The following is a 15052-nucleotide window of genomic DNA, read 5'->3' on the forward strand; positions in this document are numbered from 1 at the left end:
AGCAGCAAAACCAGGAGTGGAGCAAACCCTTCCCAGCTCTGCCCCAGAGCCAGACATGTCTGCCTGCCAGCGGCACACCAAGATGGCCTCCTGTAGCCCACCCGTTTGTGCCTCTTGTGAATGTCCCTCCTCTCATCCACGGTCTCCTGCATACATTCGCATACTTTCTTTGGGAAACCACCACCAGTCCCCTATAACCTTCTCATTTGACTCTTCGGGCTTGTTTCTGCAGCAGCATCTCCACACAATTAGCCGATTATGACAGCTAATTAATCATCAAACCCCAAAAGGCTAACCTCCCGTCTTCTTCGCTGCCTCATGCTGCGCATTAGCCCTCGCTGAGCAAGCAGCACGCGTGGGTGGAGATCCGGTGCTCCCCTCGGTCCCACTCCCTGCTCCCTTCCACCCCTTGTAAAGGCAGGACTTCACCCAGTAACCTTGGCATGGCCAAGCAGAGTGGTTCTGCTGTAGGGCTTTGTGAATTAGGTCACAGTATCCCACTTCACAGTATCCCAGGCAGCCTCCCAAGGAGACTCCTCTCCCTTCTGCATTGTCTCCAGCTCAGGACATGGGGACAAACAAGAACTGTCCTCTCAAAACCACCGGTACTGCATGACAGGGATTAGGACGCCTGAGGCTCCCCAGGATCTTCAGCCCTTCCTTAGAGCTAAGCAACCAACTAAAGGAACCACCCACATCTGTCTGAAAGACATCTTCCAGAGTCTGGGATGTAGCTGGAATAAGGTTTGAGGGATAAAATAAAAGTTCACTCTTTTCATCCTTAGCCCACAACTAGGCCCCCCTGGCTCTGAACTGGGTGCTCACAGCACATGAACCCCCCAGACTTGCACTTGCTGCTCCCCACGCCAAAGCACAAGCTCTCAGTGGAGCATTTCAGCATTACCAGAGGAGCCAGATAGGCGACTTCACCCAGATGCTCTCCAGGTCATGTAGTTTCCTAATGAAACTCTATGAAAACATCCAGTCTTTTTTCAGTTTCTGGGCTTCACAAAACATCTCCATGATTTAAGTCTTCCCTCAAATTACTGACTTCACACAGACAGTTTAGTTGATCACGGTTAGCCAGTTATCACCACCGCATCTCCAGCTGGCCCATCTCTAGTTTTAGAGCAGGCCCCCTTTCTCCTCCCTCTCACGGGAGAGCTGCATGGAAATTCACAGCTTGATTTCAGCCCCAGACCATCCCCCTGCCATTCTCCTAACAGTCCTGGAAATTAAAGGATAACTTCTCTTTGAAACATTTATGCAACAGCTGCTAGAGCTCACCACCAAACAAAGTGGGGTCACAGGCAGGAAACATCATCTCAGTTGTCACTTAACAGAGGCAAAACCCATTACCTGCATGTGCGAGACACACGAACACACAGAGGGAAGATGACTTGAATACCATTCCCACTGCTGAGGGTGGCCAGCTATGCAACTGTTCAAGTAATTTCACACCTCTTTCTCCTCCCACTCTGTCTGCCTCCTCTACTTGGGCTGTTAGCAATATGCAGCAGGGGCTCTTTGAGCCAGCTGCTTGACCCTCGGTGTCAGCGAAGGCATGGCTTGAGGGTGCTCAGACACACCAGCAGCCGTAACAAGCGGAGCTGGAACCACCTCCGCAAATTAAGGATGAGGAACAGTGCTTTGTGCCATGCAAGTGGGCGAGGGAGGGAGGAGGACAAGACACTGCTAGCAGACTCCTAAGCACATCAACGCGCTCTCATCATTCAGCAGTTTGTTGTTGTCCCATACCCAAATTCTGATACACGCCAAACACCTCGGAGGTCAAGCAGACCTATTTAACGTGAAGTCAGCCACGCACACTCAGCTGATGAGGGAATAAAAAGAAGTTACTCTTTGCCTCTGTAAACAAAGAAAGTGCTGGGGAAATGCCAAGTCATTCAAGAGAATCAAGGAGTGATTAATTGGGTCACAACGACTGTGATATATGTACTTATCTTAAATCCCTACCTCATGCCCTCTGTCTTGCACAGGACATGATTCACTGTCTGCTTCTGAGAATGACCCAGACTCATCGCTGGAGTTTGTTCCATAGGATGGCTCACATTTAATCTGGGCTCGGACCGGGTTGTACAATCCATCTCCCATCACGCCGGGCTCCTGGTGCTCGGGCGCCAGGAATCGGGGGCCTTGGGAGCAAGGGGAAGAGGAGAGCTCGCAAAGACGCAGACTGCAGGGAGAGCCGCCGCTGCCGTCCTCTGCGTATGAGTAGGAAGAGCACGAGCTGGAGGTCCTGGTTCTGGTTTCCAAAGGAGGAGAGCGAGGGCAAACTTTAATTGGCACCGGACAGCTGGTGTTCGGCCGCATCCTTCCCGGCAAGTGATCAGCTGTCAGTCCGCTGTGTGAATAGGTCTGAGAGCTGGGGAGAGACTGGCTACCGCCAGCCCACAGACCCTTTGGCACAGTCTCAGTGAGGTCTTTGTCCAAGCTGCTCACACCGGAATATGAATGCACCGAAGTGTTTACTTGGTCACAAGCGTTTGAAGAGAATATAACACTCCTCCTGTCCAGCTCCCCTTCTTGCTTACAGAGAGTTTCAAAGCCGGGCCCCCTGAGCGGTGATCCCACTGTGAAGTTGGAAGCATCCTTCTGCATGGCATGGGACTGTCCATAGTTCCCTGTGAAAGGGATGTAATCAGTTTTGTGGTCACCCTGAGTTGTCCCTTTTTCAAAAGGGCATGCTGGACTCCTGCCAAAGTGCTGTTGGGAAGTGCTGGGGAAGCCAACCAAATCTATGCTTTTTGTTCTGTTGAAGAAAGACCGCAAGCAAGAAGGAGAGGACCCACTTTTTGGCCTGTCAACACAAGTGGGGCTTGGCTGTTTCCTGTCCATTTCAACATCCCCTTCTTTATCCCTGATGTCAGGTTCATCTCCAGACAGGCAAAGCGTGATGCTTTCTTCATCGTTCTCTTCATTCTGAGGCTCGCTTTTTATCTGCCCCATAGCAAGTCCTGATTTGAGGCCATTTCCAGAGCTCTCTTCACTGAATGTGCTTGCAAAACCTGAGGTACTGATGTGTGATGTGTTGTAGACATTCTTGGTACAAGCAAGCTGGTATTTCTTGTATCTGGGGTACCGTGTTACCGCGTCTTTGTCCAAATTGTCCTTGCTATCTCTCAGCATGTCAGAGTCAGGCAGCATCCCTTCGCCTTTGTCTGCTCCAGCAACAGTGGTTTCAAAATTGAAGGGCTCTTGGTGCATCCTCTCTCTTGGGCAAGATATTTTTGACGTCTCTGATTCCATTGTCTCCTCTTCGTCTCCATCTGAGTTCTCCTCATCATGCATGCGCTGACAGGTGGTATCTTTTTTGCACAGGAACAGGCCATCTTCATTGTTCAGCAGCTGCGTCTGAAGGAAGCTGAAGCAGGAGTCCTCCAGGTTGTGCATGCGCAGGAATTCAGCGCAGTGGATGACCTCCTGGATGTTTTCTCTGCTGAGTAACAGCTTAGCAGTGTAGGCAAACTGTAACAATGGACCAAATCCCCTGACAGTGACCTGCAAAAAAAAGAGGGAAATTGCCAGCGTTACCATCAGTTCTTGCTATCATCCCAAGTCCTTGCTATCATCCCAAGTCCTTCATCAAGTAGTTAGATAACCTAACAGATCTAGTGTCCAGAAATAAATACTGCTCAGTACCAGTTATTCTATCATGCCAGCAATGATGCTATATCCAGTAACTAGCAGTGCTCCCTTTATGTTGCTCCTGTACATCATTGTACAGGTTGAGCTGAGCACTGTTTTTCCCAAATACCTTGAAGACCTATGAACTAAGCCTCTGCTCTAATAAAAGACTGAAAAAAACCAGACTGGTGTAGACACTGCCAATTCTTCGATGGATCTTATTTTAACTGTGATGCAGCACACTACCATGAAAGTACCAATTCAATTTTGATTCTTCTGCCCTGATGGAATCTCTGGTGAACAGTGGTTTCAAGCTTAAGATACCACTTCAATCTCAAAAGTGTTTTGGGAAGGAAACATTTAATATGACAGCAAAATTCAACAGAAAGTATCTTTCTGCCTCTTTCAAAAGCAAACCCGTTTCTTTTTTTCTTCTCAAATTTTTGCAAGCCATTGCTGAATAAATAACAGGTAAGTATTGACTGCACAGCTCTTTTCTCCATCCCATGGAAATTATTCTCCTCATACTGTTCCTTATTTTAGTGAATCTAAGGTACAGCTAACAGGAAAGAAATCCATATTCATAGTTCAAAAGTGATACAAATTAGTCAGAGTCCCACCTCAGTACTTAATTTTCCACCATTTTCTTTGCAGAAAGAGTAACAACTGTTTCCAGGAGAGTGATCTTCAATCAACTGTTCCAGGTCTCAGTTATGCACCACTACTTGTCCTTTTTTTCTCATCATACCATCTATATTTTACATTCACATATCATATATTAAAAAACACACACTTTCTCCCCCCAGATTTTTTACAGTGGCATCTTCACACATAACTATCAAATAACTTGCTACATCACATGGTAAACTATAGATATTGTCTATTTTTTGACAAAAAATGCACTGGTGCTAACTTCTGTTGAATTTTTTTCCCCCCAATGGGCAGGAAACAAAGGTACTGGAAAAACTATTCTTCATGAAGCAGCGAGAGGCTGCTTCAAAACCAGGGCTCACCATCAAGGATAAAGGTTTCTGCACAAGAATGAGATTCAGTGGTTTGGCCACTAGGCTGAGATGTGGGAGACCACAACTCAATTTCTCATTGCACCAACCACCTTCCACATGACCCTTGCCAGGTAAGTCACTTCAGTCTTGATTCACCAAGACACCTTCTTGACGTGCTTGCAAGTGGTATTCACAAACCCGAGTTCCCTGTGCTTTGCATACCAAGGAAAGGCATCTAGATGGGATTCAGAGCAGCCAAACACCTGCATGCCCATGTGAGGTTGGGATGCACAGCTTGCAACCTCCTTCTGGCTGTAGGTGTCTCTGGTTGGTGTTCCCAGCTTAGTTTCTTCTTTTAAAACAAAGAAGAAGAGGAAGCACTGCTGTCCCCTTTTCATAAAATGGTCTAAAGATCAGAAGAGGGACCTAGAAAGTAGGAGATCAGGTCCCTTTCCCAGACTCACATTTCCCAGCTCCTCAGAAGGATATCCTATCCAGTAGGTATGGGACACCCTGAAGATGAGCTGCTTTTCCGTGTCCTTCCAACTGAATTAACACCACTGAGCAAGAAGCTGCTCAAGAGGTTGGTGAGACATCAGGCCATGAATTTGTGATGGTTTTATTCCTGATTAGCATATATCTGAGTGAATAATTTGGTTCATCCCAATGAAAAGCCTATAAATTCCCTACACTGCCTCAGGACCAGTGATAGAGCTCACAGATTTTTACAGAAAATCCTGACTTCCAAAACCAAGCCTTTGTTATTCATAGATCGGCACTTGTGATGCTGGATTATGAAGATACCACAAGTGGTGCAGACTTGATGGAGAGAAAAATATTTTTAAACACCTCTGAAATTGCTACCAATAGCTTTTCCATACATAATATTACTGTTGTATCTGCTATTTTAAGAAACAGTGTATTTTCATGCACATGCTTACACACTTGCACATTCCTGTTTTACAATATGCCTCTGGTACAGAATTGCCTAGATTTACAGCGGGCTATTAAACCAATCGCTGCTTTATCAGTGTTACACTTTCTGCCTATTTGTTAGATTATCAGCTCACTAAAGGCCTATCCGCATTTTATCTACACAGCATGATTAACAAAATTGCTTGGGAACTTAATGAGCTTCTCGCAGGCTGATGTTTCTCTTTGGTAAGATCTTCAGTGTGGGGGCTTATACATTCCTACATCTTGTAAGCTCTGCAGCAGCACAGGTCTGTAGGAGCAGCTATAAATACCTTCTGGGGTTTTTGGGCTCCTTTTGATGAGGAGGGACTCTGGAGCACAAACCCAGGTCTCCTGGCAGTTGTGTCACTTGGCCACTAGGTGGAATGACTGGAAAGCAAATTAAAATAATTTTCTGTGCTGGGCCAGGGTTTCACCCACCTGCCCGCCCCCCCAGCGCAGGCATGCTGCAGAGCCTCGGGCTGACTCATACCATCCCACAGCAAGGCTGTCTCCCACGATGACTCAGGTTTTTGCTCCTAATAAACCACTGTGATAACAAACAGCAGCAAGACAGCTGTTACAGCTGTGCTGCACTGGATGTATCAGAAGCAGAGCCTGAGATTGCGCTGTGGGCTCCCCATGATGCCCGGCAGACGCCTCAAGTGAAGGATGATGAAAATGCTGGTCAAACGTGCGGCTTGACCTTCTTACAAGATCTTACCCCGTGACACAACTTTCCTCTCTCTCACAATCTTCCGATCCAGAGGGAGAGTTTCTTTTCAAGCACTCGGTGCTTGTCATTGCCCTCAGGGAGGAATCTCTCAAGTGCCAATGCTTGAAACTGCACAAACAATAACTTTGGAAACAAATGGATGCAAAGCTTGCGGCCAAGTGTGAAAGCCAGCGCAATCTCTGTTGCCTGAAGCTGTCTAAATATTGATTTGGATCCCGTGGTGGGTCCCCTGCCTCAGCCCCACAAGCTTTGGGACTGCCCGCATCTGATGCATTTTGGCAGGAAGGCTGCGATCAAGGCGCTGGAGCGTGGCTATGAGCACTGCACGTTGGGAAAGAAAAGGCTTTGAAGCTGCGTGTATTACCATCACACACGCATTTCTGTAGGAAGAGGTAAGATCAGTCTTCTAAAATGATTTGACCTGACTGATGCATCCCAGTGAAAACAGTTAGTGAAACCAAGTTGATCTGTGTTTGCAGAAGGAAACAGATCATTTCTCTGATATAACAGTCTCCATTTACACGAGAGAGACCTTTGCTGGATGGGTAAAACACATGCCAGCAACAATCTCAGTTTATTTTTTTCCCTACTGTAAATAAGATGCCATATGTCCAAGATTTCTTTGCTTTTGAACCTTGTTTTCCATGTAAATTAATGTTTAAGTAGGCAGGTCAATTTGTGAGAACCTCCACTGGGCACCTTGTCCAAGCTCATATGCCAAGTCCCTGCTTCCCTGCCCTCCGATCATTTGCCTTATTTCAATTTCTACCTGTTTCTATTGTTTAAATGGAATTGACTGGCTACAAGAAAATCAGGCAGAGAAAAGGTGAAATGTACATACAAACCAGCAATGCCCACACAGACAAGAAAAGCAAAGCAAAGATCTCAGCTTCTTGGAGGCTTGCTTTCCCTTATCTTTCAAGGCAGGCTAGGAGAGGACTTCTCTTGTGTACTTGAAACATGCCAAACATGCTGCCAAGTCTAAGGATGAATCACTTGTTCTTTTGCCTTGCTCCTGTCCCCAGCTGGTCTTGTATGCATTAAAACCCTTCTGCACACCTAGTGCACAGTGAACACGGTACTGCAGCCATACCTAAGCCATTGGGCACATCTTCCTGCTCTACAGCAATCCAAGAGATCAAGAACCGGGGGTCCACGAGCAGCTCCTGCCTCTGCCATGCTGCCACAGGTACCCCACGCTCACCATGTGGTACAGAGCTCTACGTCAATTCAGCATTGTGGTGATAACAAGCCTGACCACTGCTAAGGTGAAAGAAAGTTCTCCAGCCCTTTATCTGCCACCTGTCTTTCAGATTGAGCTAGCCGAGCCAGGGGATATGTTTTGTATGTCCATGCCCTCATGAGTTTATGATACTGGGGAACGGGCTGGAAATAATGCAATGATATAATCACCATCAATAGAGTTGTTAATCAGCATTAGCCATATTGAATCTACCAGCAAAATATAGACAGCAGCCCTGCAGAAAATAAGCATGCAAAATCTATTTTAGTTCAGTCCGACACTGCTTTTCTCCTTACAGAGTCCTGTGGAGTGTGATGCACTGGTTAGTTTTAATTGATTTAAGTGACCAGCCTTCCACTACTTCCTTTGGGAGATCATTGCCAGACTCTACTTAAAACCTCCTCGTGAGGAAATCTTCCTTCCCTTATTTTCCTCCATCATCTCTCATTATATTTCCTCGATGCATTCCGGGTAATGCTGCTTCCTTTTGGAGAAATAGTTGAATCATTGTTATACTCTCTGCCTTCCCTTCTTCCTTGGTCGGTATTGTATCACTAATGAAAAACTGGCTAATTCAAGGAAAACAATACTGGTCACTGTCAGATGGGAGAATAAGAAGCTGAAATGAGAGTCAGCAATGACAAATGCTAGTAAAGAAGGCAGCATTACAGATGCAAATATAGACCGTTTTTAGCACAGCGTTTTCCTAGTACTGGGCACACACTATTCTAAAATTAGGAGCAGGGTTAGCTCACTTCCACGTTAGGAACGTTGTATTTTCATAAGGGACTTCTAGGCCAGAAATTCTATTTTAAATGTAGTTGTACACACACCAACAGGCGCCACGGGAGACACAGAACTGTGGGTGAACTCTCTCTGGCTCCCCGTTGTATTGGGTCTCCTCCACAATGGCCGATCAAGCATGCTGTGGAGGCCTCTGCATTGTTTTGAACACACGGGACGTGGCCTCAGAGCACATGAAGAGGTCTGACATTTTTGTGGATGGGCTGGACTTGCTGTGTGCTGCAGAGTTCATCAGTGCATGCTCATTAGCTGGCTGCCCAGACTTCCAGATGTCTCAAAATCCCAGACAAATAGACAAAATCCTCCGATTCTGCACAGACAGTATTTCTTACAGGAGGAAAAAAAGGTTATTTCCAAGGGAAACATGGATGTCTGGTAACCCTGCTCCGAATGGCATCTGTATGAAAAGCTGCATCTGGAGCAGGGAAGGTCAACCCCTGCAAAATGCCAGCAAGTCTGAGTTCAATTTAAAGAGGGGAAAAGTGATTAAGGGCAAGGAAAGATCACTGTAAACATGCAGGAATGTAAAACTTGGCAAGGCAATATCTAAAATGGAGCAAGAGAATGTTTACAGTAATCTGATGCATACTAACATCAAGAACAGAGAAAAATTGTCTAGTTTGATATGGGGTGCTATTGCCGACTGCAGTGAGAAGAAACTGAAGAAATGAAAATGTAGGGATTTTTTCCTGACTCTTAACCTAACAGCAAATTCAGAGAGATCTTGAAAGGCTTTCTAGGGAAGATGATGGATACTTTATATCTGAGTACTGCAAAGCAAAACTAACAAAGCACAACCTAGTTCCAGTGAGGTGGGCTTTAATTTGGTAGGCTTTTCCAGGCCTAATTTCCATGTTAATTAGGGCACAGTGCCAAAGACCTTCTAGAAAACAGCATCAAAGTTCAACAGCTAATGTACACGCAATTGTTCCTTTTCAAATAAAGCATACCTAGGGCATATTCAAAGAACAAGCTCATTGGTGGTGGCGTGGGAGGGCAGAGCCCCCTCCTCCCCTCTGGGGACACAATGAGATCTGCAGAACATTAGCTGCTAAATCCCACCGTCTTGGGGGTAAATTAGATGGTCAGACCTTCAGACCCACTGAGAACACAAAAGTCCTGACGGAGCAGCACAGGCGCAGATTATTATCTTTACACATTTGAGTAGCCTTGCTGAAATCAATAGGAGTACTGATGGGTTTTCTGTGAAGCATGCAAGCTGCTTGTAGGATTATGGATTATATTTTTAGTATTTTGATTTTCAGGTTAAATTCATCACCAGGCACCTAAAAACAGTTAGAAACCCCTCATCTCTAATCTCCAAACATTTTGTGGGGAAGGAAGAAAGGAAAATTGAATCAAACCTCACATGCCGAATATCAAATCCCAAACTAAATATTAATTTAAAACAGTTGGATAGAAACATAGAAGAAATGTGACCGTTTCTTGCAGAACTCGAAATTGATCCGTTATTCGCGAACTGTTTTGTAGTGGGCCTATTGTGGTACCCATTTTGTTAACCTGTCAGTGTTGCTATTGCAGTCTAAAGGCATGTGTGAAGACCTTTTAAATCCCTCTCAGCCCTGAAGTTTGTCTAATAAGCCCAAGGATGTAGCAAACAAACTACTAACTTCTCACTTGGCCAGCATGTTCCTAACACTACAACTTATATAATCAAACACATGCTAGAAATAGGAGATAAGATTAGTGACAGTTAGCTGCTGCTATTTTTTTCCACAGCCTGAAGAAGGTCTCTGGGATTAAATATTAACTCTAATCTTATTTGCTAAAATTAGATCACACTGTATTTTTTTTCTTTTACAGCCAATTGCAAGTATAGTGCAGAAGTTATTTTCAGAGTGTAATCTGATAACCAAAATCAGTCACCAAAGCTGTTATTCCATTAAGAGTTAAGAGTCCTCCTGGTTATTTACGTAGTTATTTTTACTTGGGATGGTGGAGCCTGGCAGATTCTGTTTTTCCTAGCTTGAGCTTATTTGGTTTTGGAAAACTCTCTGAAAGATTTAAATGTATTACTAGGCTCAAACAGGTCAGCTGCATGTGCAAAATCAACGGTGCTAGCTATCATGGCTTGTCCCTATACATGCACAAAGTAAGCCTGTACACAGTCAGGAACCGTATTGAAACCGTGATCCTCTTACATAGGGCGGGAACATGCAGGAGGCAGGAAAAAGACAGAAGAAGAGATGATAAACAACAGAGTACTTCTGTAAGCCAATGCCACACCAGTATTTTACTGCATTTTCCCCTCTTTAATTTAACAGCATTTAAATGTTCTCTCACCAGCAGCTTACAGATGTATTTCCCCTATCTGCTCATAAATCTGTGGAGCTCCTAAAATGAGTAATCACTCTTTAAAATTCAACTTGGGCGAGAAGCATCAGATGCAGGTATTTGTATTATCTGGGCTTTTAAACAAGAGAGGAACGTACAAGTCACTGATGGAGAAGACCAACGAAGAGTGGCCTTTGTTTTAACTCTAAAACCACTTTTTAACTTAAGCAGATACCCTGCTGGCCCCAGTTTAACATTCTGTCACTTCAGGTAGTGTGTACAGATTTGGGCAGAAGAGTGACCCGAAGTCCAAGTGACAGTCTGGCATCTCCCACATCGCATCACATCACATCGCATCGCATCGCATCGCATCGCAGGGATGGGAGGCCATCACACTGCCACCACGACAGACAACGCTGGGCATGAATGCACGCTAGCAGAAGGGAGAACCTGGACACACAGCTCCTTTCTTTGACAGGCTGATTTACCTAATTTATTTATTTTATTTTTTAGCAAAAAGTCCCACTGAAAAAGCTGCCACCTGCAAAGCCACACTGAGGTATCTTTCCAGTGCATCCTCCACGACAGCCTCTTGAGGCATCACGCTGAGAGCTTCAAGGAGATGCTTAACTCCCTTCAGCGGTACTTCTACAAAAGATGCCACATTGGAAGTGCTCGTCCAACTTCCAATTTTGTGCTTTTGAACAAAAAAATTGCACAGGTGCCCGCCTCATCCTTTCCCCTTGAAGTCCCTGCTTTCAGCCAGATGACGAATTTACACTAGAAGCCCTGACTGCCTATGTGAGAGTATTTATAAATCGAAGGAGGAAACCAAATGACTTCTCATTTTCCTCTCTCCGGCATAACAAACACATCCAGGGGCAGCACTTCAAAAGGCCTCCTCCCTCCCCACTTGAAAGGGAGGGAAAGACCCATAACCTTCAGCGCCTGCAGAGCATCACGATGCTCCCGGGCGGCAGGTGCGACCGCAGGAGGTGAGACAGGGAGGAAGGAGAGGTCATTCACACTAGACTCGCCTTGAGGATGGGGAGCAATAATTGCAAACCGTGGCCATCACCCCGTGAGAAGTGCGTCAGCGCTGACGGCGGGGCAAGTGGCTCAGAATTGATCGCCAAACGTAAAGAGCCAGCGGATCAATGCCCATGTTATTGGTTATGTCAGCGTTCGACCGCGTGTGACTTATGGGTGGAGCGAAAGAGTTAAGGCACCCGCATACTTGTGTTTTTCCAAATCAAAGTCACTGTGGTAATGGCCCCAACTTCGAAGCATTCTCAAAAATCCTGGCCCTCAAGCCTGGGACCAGTAATGTCAGACCAATCAAAGGGGGTGACAGAATCAGAAGATGTCTAAGGAATAAAAAAAGCTAAAATTCAGAATAATAAAAGTAAAAAGAAAGTAATCTCTGATCCAACTGCAACGCTTATTTTAATCCACAACTTCTAGTTTTATTTCATCTCAGAGTTATTGAAGCCCAGCTGAAATTCTTTTGACTTTTCAAAAGTGAGATTGGTTTCAAATCAAAACAAAGAATTTACTTTTGGAAATCCTGATGGTATCCCTGGGCATTTTCAGCATCCTTCCCATCGCTAAAAATTTTTAGGGGAAATTAATTTGTTGAATTTGCCACACCTTTCAGAAAATACACTGTTTATTAAGAAGGAAGTTAGGAATCACCAGGCATAAGCCTCAATACTTTGCTGCTGACACATGTCAATGCAAAAAACAGCAGGCATCTTTACCAAACATAGATGAATACGCTTGCAAAACTGAAAGGCTATAGGACTGGAACATCCAGTGCCTATCCATAGCAGGGATGCACCACCTGGATCCCATCTACCGCAACCATTGGTCTCTGGCGGACATCCCCTGGCACACCCCGCTGGGCTGCTCTGGGTTTTACTGCCTGCAGAGGTTTGCTGAACGTAAGGGAACGTTTCCCTGCATGGCCGCTCCTCCAGGCCACAGCGCGGGACGTGAAGCTCAGCAGCCAAGGCAGGCAGGTCTGCACGGAGGCGAGGGGCTGCCGGGGGGGCAGCTGTGCTGGCACTGGGGGACAGACACCTCCCTCTGCCACCCCATCGCGGCACAACGCCTTCGGCAAAGCAGCTCGTGGGCTGGAGGGGGGAACTTCTTACACCTCTGCAAGCAAACCTGCCACCTGGCACCTGTCAGAGCTCTTATTTTAAAAGCTCATTTGGCAACTTGTATTGAAGTCAAACACTAGTTTATTAAACCATTAAGAGAATACTGCCTGTAATACTATGCATCAAGCTGGAGGAATGACAGCTGAAATGCCACTGTTTGGAGAAAACACCTTCAGCAGAAGGAGACAAATTTTTCCTAACTAATTATGTGGTTTGGGTTATGTTGATGTTAGAGGCTGCCCAGGGCATAACTGGAGAACACAGAAAATTCAAAATTATGGCCAAAAGAGTACCTGCAGGCAAGCATAGGTGAAAAAGCTTGGAGAAGAACTTTCAGGCTGCTGAGGTCAGGCTCTGGGTGGAGGTGTTCGAAAGAAAATTAGAGATGAGAATGTTTCAAATAACCTTTTCTCTGAAGGAACAACTTGGCTATGACATGACTGAATCAACACAGAACACATAAAAAACAGCAGCACTAATTAGCAATTTAAACACTCAGGCATGAACTAGAAGATAAAGCAAAGGGAAATACGGCTGTGGTAACTAGCAGTTTGCAATACATTTGTTTTTCCAATGCAACCTGCACCTTAAGAAACCTGGAACACAGTAATGAAGGATGACACAGGAGGGTGGCTCAGCAGAAATGCTACCTTCTCTCCTTGGGTGCCTATGCAAGCCATGCTGAAACCGGCAGGGAAGAAACAGGCAGAAATGAAAAGATTTTAACCCAAGAGCATCATCAGAATTAAAGTGTAACTGTAATTTAAAATTAAAATCAGTCCCATATTTTTGCAAAAGGAAAACTAAACTGACCCCCAGATTAAAAAAGAAAAAAAAAAAGGGAGAAAGTGTTGAGCAGTGAGGAGGGGGAGGAAGGAGTGGGAAAACTTTCACAGAATATAAATTGTGAGAGAAGAGTCTGTGAAAGATCTCTTTAGGTGCACAACATGAGCCAAAGCGGGGAGAAAAAAGGGAAAACAAAAAGCAGTTTAAGAACTTCTAGAATGAAGAAAAAAACTCTAGAAGCCTCCAAGTTGCATTAGGAAATACACAAATAGGCAGAAAATGAAGATGCGTGTAGAAATTTGCTAATTCAGAGGGTGTGGAGAGGAGTGCTTCAGAGTTTCCAAAGCTGCAATTAATACACAAACAAACACAACAATACAGAAAAATTACAAAGACCTGTAAATTACACCAATACTCTTTCCCAAGCACGGCAGAATTTATTTATGCGAACAGACTATATAATAGTGTATTAAATACACAGTGCATTAAATACACTGTAATTACTTCATAAAAACAAGGAATACTTCACAGCAAGGCATCTCACTACAAGCCCTACTATTATACTTTGCGTAGTGTAGGAGAGGAAGAAACAGGATCTGTCAGATATGATTTAGGAAAACACAAGGCTGCACTCTGAGGAAGAGAACTAAATCAGAAGACAAAGGAGCTGGAGAAGAAGCAGGCTCAGGAGACGGGGCTGGGAAACATCCAATGCAGCTCATGGATGCTCTGCCATGGTTTCCCCAGGGCTGATGATGCCAACGCTTCCAGCACTGCCCATGGCCGTGCGCCGGCATGGCACAGGATATAAAATCATCGGCATCCTTACACTGGGGTAGCAGAGAGTCCAGTCCAGCAAATACCGTAACATTTCAAATCCAGAGATGCTTTTGCTGGACTGTGGAAGGAACTGAATGTCAAAGGCTTTACTACTGCGCTCCACAAGGTAACCCGGCAATTACAATTATTAACTGGTAGGCTGAAACCTTGTATAAAGAACCCGGCTTCCTGCAGGCATCATGTTTTTAAAACAAAACCTGCCAAATGCTGCATTTGTTCCAGTTTTCCTTCCCCTCTTCCCCCGCCTTGCCTTTTAATTTCTGGTATTTGGACATGCAATTTTTCTGCGTTCACCTCATTTTTGTTCTTGCATGCCTATTAACAGATCTGAGGATTACGGTGGCTTTTGTTCCACTGCTTGGTGTTCACATTTCATCAATGACATCCACTCAGCTCAGCAAAGCAGGTTTGCAAGGAGAACCAGCCACTGCTGAGCTGGCAAAGTTGGTCCCCTCCTGTCCTCCACGAGGAGCAGTCAACTCCTCGTGCGGAGGCCCAAAAGGTTAGCTATGCTCCATAAATCCCACCAGAAAAAATCGGAGGCATTTGCCTTCCTGCTGATATGTCATGTCTGCTA

General features: G+C 45.2%; 1 protein-coding gene across 3 annotated transcripts in view; it reads right to left on the reverse strand.

Annotated features, from left to right (window-relative positions):
• Positions 1–15052, reverse strand: part of BACH2 (BTB domain and CNC homolog 2) — a 197100-nt gene that overhangs the window by 21849 nt on the left and 160199 nt on the right. For all 3 annotated transcript variants that reach the window (XM_069804871.1, XM_069804872.1, XM_069804873.1), the window contains one exon: positions 1978–3522. In XM_069804871.1, the coding sequence (XP_069660972.1) occupies positions 1978–3522 (1545 nt within the window). The remainder of the gene's footprint in view (positions 1–1977; positions 3523–15052) is intronic.

Source organism: Haliaeetus albicilla, chromosome 17 (genome assembly GCF_947461875.1).
Source record: "Haliaeetus albicilla chromosome 17, bHalAlb1.1, whole genome shotgun sequence".
Classification (NCBI taxonomy): Eukaryota; Metazoa; Chordata; class Aves; order Accipitriformes; family Accipitridae; genus Haliaeetus; species Haliaeetus albicilla.